This window comes from Lycium barbarum, chromosome 10, assembly GCF_019175385.1.
Source record: "Lycium barbarum isolate Lr01 chromosome 10, ASM1917538v2, whole genome shotgun sequence".
Taxonomy (NCBI): domain Eukaryota; kingdom Viridiplantae; phylum Streptophyta; class Magnoliopsida; order Solanales; family Solanaceae; genus Lycium; species Lycium barbarum.
In genome coordinates, this window is record NC_083346.1 from 5,994,275 (window position 1) to 5,998,446 (window position 4,172).

Here is a 4,172-nt window from a genome sequence, read left to right on the forward strand (position 1 = left end):
TCCGTGTCTCCACTATTAATAAAATAATAATAAACTCAAAAATTCCAAAATTCGATTTATAATTAATTATACAAACTTCCCGAAATTTGTTCTAGATTTAGATGTCTGATGTTTCGCTTATTCAGAATTAATTTGACTAAACTTCGGAGCTATTGAGTCAGATTAATTCAATATTTTTAAATTAAAATTTATATGTTCAAAAATTATACAAAAAATATAATAAGTTGCAATTCTTCTCATATTAATATGATGAAAGAATATCTTAAAATGTTATCCATAATTTGACTCTTTAAGAATATATTATATGGCTTCAGGGGTTAACTAAAGCCTATGAATACCTGGCTTTTGCATCTTTCAAAAGAATTAACATAAATATTTTAGTCAATCCTTTATTCCTCTTGCAAATAAAGGTAATATTAATCCGCACCAGTTGTTTACATCAAAGTAATGCAATTCACTATGGTTAAGTGATTTAATGAAGTGAATATATACATTAATTAACCATGACTAAATGATAATTGTATATATTCAAACACATGTTATGCGGCCATTGGTGTAAACACCGGCTATAGGTAAGATCTTACCATTTGGGAAGTTAAATATTTTTTCTTTGATTACGGCCATTTCATATATTTTTCGTCAATACAAAATAAGAAAAATTATAATACTCTATACGTAATTTCTATACGTGAAAAATTCTATTTTAAAAGGATCTTAATGAATATCTGAATTAACGTCAAATATTGACTATTCACTCCATGCATCATGGTGAATCATTTCATATTTGACTAAATTACCCTCTAAAGGGGTGGGGGGGCTGGGAGGGGGGAGATGTGGATTTTGTTACAAGGTCAAGAGATAAACTGTGTATTCATCGTTCTTTTTTATCCAGAGATTGAGCGCTCCATACGATTATTATTAGTAAACAAACTTTGAACATGAAAGTTTCGAAGTTGAAAAAGTTTGTGCAAGTTTGCTAAAGTTGAAAATTTATGTATTTTCAAGTTGAAGAACTTTCTTTTTTTTCTTTTTTTTTTTTTTAAAAAAAGATCACTTGAATTACCCTTTTAAATCAATGTTTCCATATTTCACTAGAAATTCAAATAGTATCCACTTGTAACCCAAAATTTTTTGTCCAAACTTCAACTTGCAAATAATGACCTCAGTATTTGCTTATGAAATCTAAACACTTGGAAACTTCATGCAATTAGAACAAAACTTGGTTGGGGGTTGTGTTAATTAAATTCAAAAAGTTGACTTTAATCAAGGGCAATTAAGTCAATTTACACAGGTCCACTACCATGTCTGCAAAAATCTTCTATTCTTCTTCTACTACTAGTCTTTTATGGGTCACTTTCACTTTGTCTCATTCTTACAAAATCTATTTCTCTTTCATACCTTTTGCCGTTACATTATTTTTACCAAACAAAACCCCGCCAACTTCGGACATTGTCATAAACCATACACGTTTCAAACAACCTTTTTTCCTCAGAAGTACAAAAAAACACTGAAAAATTACTTATATTAGTATACACAAAAAGGTGGAATTTTCTCATTTTTTTTGTGCTGATTTTTCCAAGAATCTTCCAAGAGAAAAAGAGGGCATTCAAACACGTACCCTACAAAAATGTCACGTTCAAAATCAAGGTACTTGTCATATTTTTCCTTGTTATTATCATTATAAATGATTTATTTTTATTTGGGTGTCGATATTATCTAAAGTGGTATATGTGTATATAATTCATTTTGAAGTAGAGAGATTTTCTCGGATTTGTCTGTTATTATTTTTTTTTTTTGTAACGTTTCTAACCTAAGGTTTTCATTTATGGGTTTCTCTTGAATTTGTCTTCTTCTTTTTTTCTTCTTGATTTTGCATGAGATTTAATTAAAGATTGAATTTTTTTGATGTTTTAATGTTTGAGTGCATGAGATTTAATTAAAGATAGAATATTTTTGATGTTTTTGGGAGGATTTGTAGATCTGGGCCCAATGATTTAGCACAAAGGAGCCATTCTTCAAGATTTTCTAGAGCAATTTCTGCATCAAGGCTTTGTAGAGGTGATGTTTTGGGCTGTCAAATTGATTCAAACGCCTTGGTTACTCTTGAAAGAAAACCCTCCAAGGTTGACAATTTATTTGAGGTATTTATTATATTTTTGTGATTTTATTGGAATTTTTTTCAATTGGTTTATATTAATCTATGGTGTGATTTGGTTTTTGGGTTTTGTTTAAAAAGTTGATTTTTTTTATTTTTGGTGTTTGTAGAATCAAGTGAATAACAGAGTTTTGCTTATGAAAGAGCAGATGGGACATGTTGAGGAGGAGTTAAGGGAGACAAAAGAGCAATTAGATTTTGTTGAAGGTGAAAAAAATAGAGCCATTCTTGAACTTAGAGAAATGAAAAAGTTGGTTAATGATGCTAATATGAAGTTAAATGAAGGATTATCACCTAAAAAGGCAGGGGAACTAATTGCAGAACTTAAGGTTTTGAAGGAATTTCAGTCTAAAACACAAGAAGAAATGAAGATTAAAGATAAGAATATCGAGTCGTTGAGGTTGGAGCTCGAAAAGGCGAAGAAATATGAGGTCAAGTTAGCGGAAAAAGACGCTATGTTAGGAGGATTGAGAGAGGAGATGAATCATGTGAAAGCATCTGAAGTTAAAGCAACAGAACAATTGTCTGTTTTTAAGAAAAAAGTTCAAGAATTGGAAGTTGAATTGGAGAATAGGAAGTTGTCAGAATCGAAGATATTTGATTCGTTTGAGTCACAGACGAAGCAGTTTGAACGAGCTAAGATCGAACTTGAAGAAGCCAAGGTCGAGATGGCTTCACTTCACGAGAAAGTTGGGTCGATAGAGGCTGCTTCATCAAAGAGAAATAGCGGACGTTTTAACGGTTATAGCAATGGGGAGATTGCCAATTCTGTGAGGAAGGAACTTGAAAGCCTTAACTCTGAAGTTGCATTGGCAAAGGAGGACGTGGCTAATGCACAAGAGCGAGAAAAAATTGCCCTGTCTAAGGCTAAGAATTTGAACGACGAGATAAACTTGCTTAAAAATGAACTTAAGTTGGCTAGTGAGGCGGAAGAAAAAAGCAGAAAGGCGATGGACGATTTAGCGTTAGCTTTAAAGGAAGTTGCTACTGAAGCCTCCGAGGCCAAGGAGAAACTTAGTGCTACTCAATCAGAGTTAGAACAGGTGAAAGAGGAGGCGGGAAAATTGAAAGAGATGATTAGAAACACCGAGGCTAGGTATCAAAAGCTCTTGGATGAGGCGAAAAAAGAAGGGGACTTATACAGAAATACAACAGAGAGATTAAGATTAGAGACTGAGGAGTCACTCTTGGCGTGGAACGGAAAAGAGATGGGATTCATCACTTGCATAAAAAGAGCCGAAGAAGAAAGAACTCTTGCTCAACGCGAGATAGAAAGGCTTGCTGAGTCTCTTAAAGCTGCCGAGGATACGAGTAGAGCAGCCAAGGAGGAAAAATATAAATTGAGGGACATATTGAAACAGGCTATTAATGAAGCTAATGCAGCAAAAGCTGCAGCTGGCCTAGCTAGAGATGAAAATTCTCAACTTAAAGATCGCCTAGCCGAGAAGGAAGAAGCCGTGCATTTTCTCACTAAAGAAAACGAACGCCTCAGGATCAATGGGCCCGCATCTCACAACAATGTCAGTGTGGCTGATGAAATGGTCGAGGAACGTGGAGAGGATCACAAGGTCGAGAAAACTTTGAGTGTTGATCTTAGAGAGCTGAAACTTGAAAGAGTCGAGGATTTGGAAAAGGACGAGGCACTTAAGGGGTCGATATTTGATCCAACGTCGGTCACGCCAAAGTCCGAGCCTCGTACACCACATTCCCTAGCTCATCGTAGAAATGCGTCTTCACCCGCCTTAGCAGATGAAGCAGGTAAACCGAATGCAAATCCGGATTATAACCATTTCGACGATTCAGATAGCGATAGGAATCCTAGTAGTAGAAGAAGAGCATTGTTTCGAAAAGTTGGTGACCTCATAATGAGGAAAAGTTTCCATGTTTAAGAGAGAACCATCACCTGAATAGGAACCTTTTGTAATATAAATACAGCTTGAATGGTACAGTTATTGAACAATCCTACTTTGCTATACAAATGTGTTTTCATTTATATAAGAAATTGCATACTCAGAAA

At 34.4% G+C, this 4,172-nt stretch overlaps 1 protein-coding gene across 2 annotated transcripts; it reads left to right on the forward strand.

Annotated features, from left to right (window-relative positions):
• The first annotated feature begins 1,393 nt into the window (after positions 1–1,393).
• Positions 1,394–4,172, forward strand: LOC132615693 (putative WEB family protein At1g65010, chloroplastic). 2 transcript variants are annotated; one of them, XM_060330304.1, is made up of 3 exons: positions 1,394–1,647; positions 1,979–2,123; positions 2,266–4,172. In XM_060330304.1, exons 1-3 carry the CDS (start codon positions 1,628–1,630, stop codon positions 4,042–4,044), a joined length of 1,944 nt encoding a protein of 647 aa, XP_060186287.1. In that variant the 5' UTR covers positions 1,394–1,627; the 3' UTR covers positions 4,045–4,172. The 2 variants fall into 2 exon arrangements, with proteins under 2 accessions (XP_060186287.1, XP_060186286.1); XM_060330303.1 differs by having other exon boundaries at positions 1,395–1,647; positions 1,979–2,141.